The sequence below is a fragment of the Pterocles gutturalis genome, unplaced genomic scaffold, assembly GCF_000699245.1.
Source record: "Pterocles gutturalis isolate BGI_N339 unplaced genomic scaffold, ASM69924v1 scaffold1901, whole genome shotgun sequence".
Classification (NCBI taxonomy): domain Eukaryota; kingdom Metazoa; phylum Chordata; class Aves; order Pterocliformes; family Pteroclidae; genus Pterocles; species Pterocles gutturalis.
This window is the reverse complement of record NW_010102671.1, coordinates 6,383-6,700: the sequence shown is the minus strand read 5'-3', so window position 1 is coordinate 6,700 and position 318 is coordinate 6,383. Positions and strand designations below refer to the sequence as shown.

At 57.2% G+C, this 318-nt stretch overlaps 1 protein-coding gene across 1 annotated transcript in view; it reads right to left on the bottom strand.

The window, feature by feature from the left end:
* LOC104471126 (A disintegrin and metalloproteinase with thrombospondin motifs 7-like) overlaps positions 1-318 on the bottom strand; it is a gene marked incomplete at both ends in the record, with an annotated part of 8,201 nt that overhangs the window by 1,913 nt on the left and 5,970 nt on the right. Inside the window, one exon of the mRNA XM_010086356.1 lies at positions 77-201. Coding sequence (XP_010084658.1) covers positions 77-201 — 125 coding nt within the window. The remainder of the gene's footprint in view (positions 1-76; positions 202-318) is intronic.

Here is a 318-nt window from a genome sequence, read left to right as displayed (position 1 = left end):
CTGCCTGCAGCAGGCAGCGGGGTTTCAGCCGCCGCCGTAGCGCCTACGGCACGAAATCAGCACGTGGGCACGTTACCTGGTGAGCAGGACCGCGACGTCGTGGTGCAGGGGGTGGGAATCTCCTTTAATGTTGATGCTCTTCTGCCACTTGCAAAAGCTTCTCAAGGTGTTGTCTGCGTGGTGGGAGATTTTCAGATCCTCCTGCCAACAGAAGGAAAACCTGCTGTCGTATCACTGCCAGAGCTGGTCGGATTTTGCGGTGGGAGGAGGGATCTGATCTCAGCCACATCAGAGTGCAATCACTGCCATCCAGAGGGA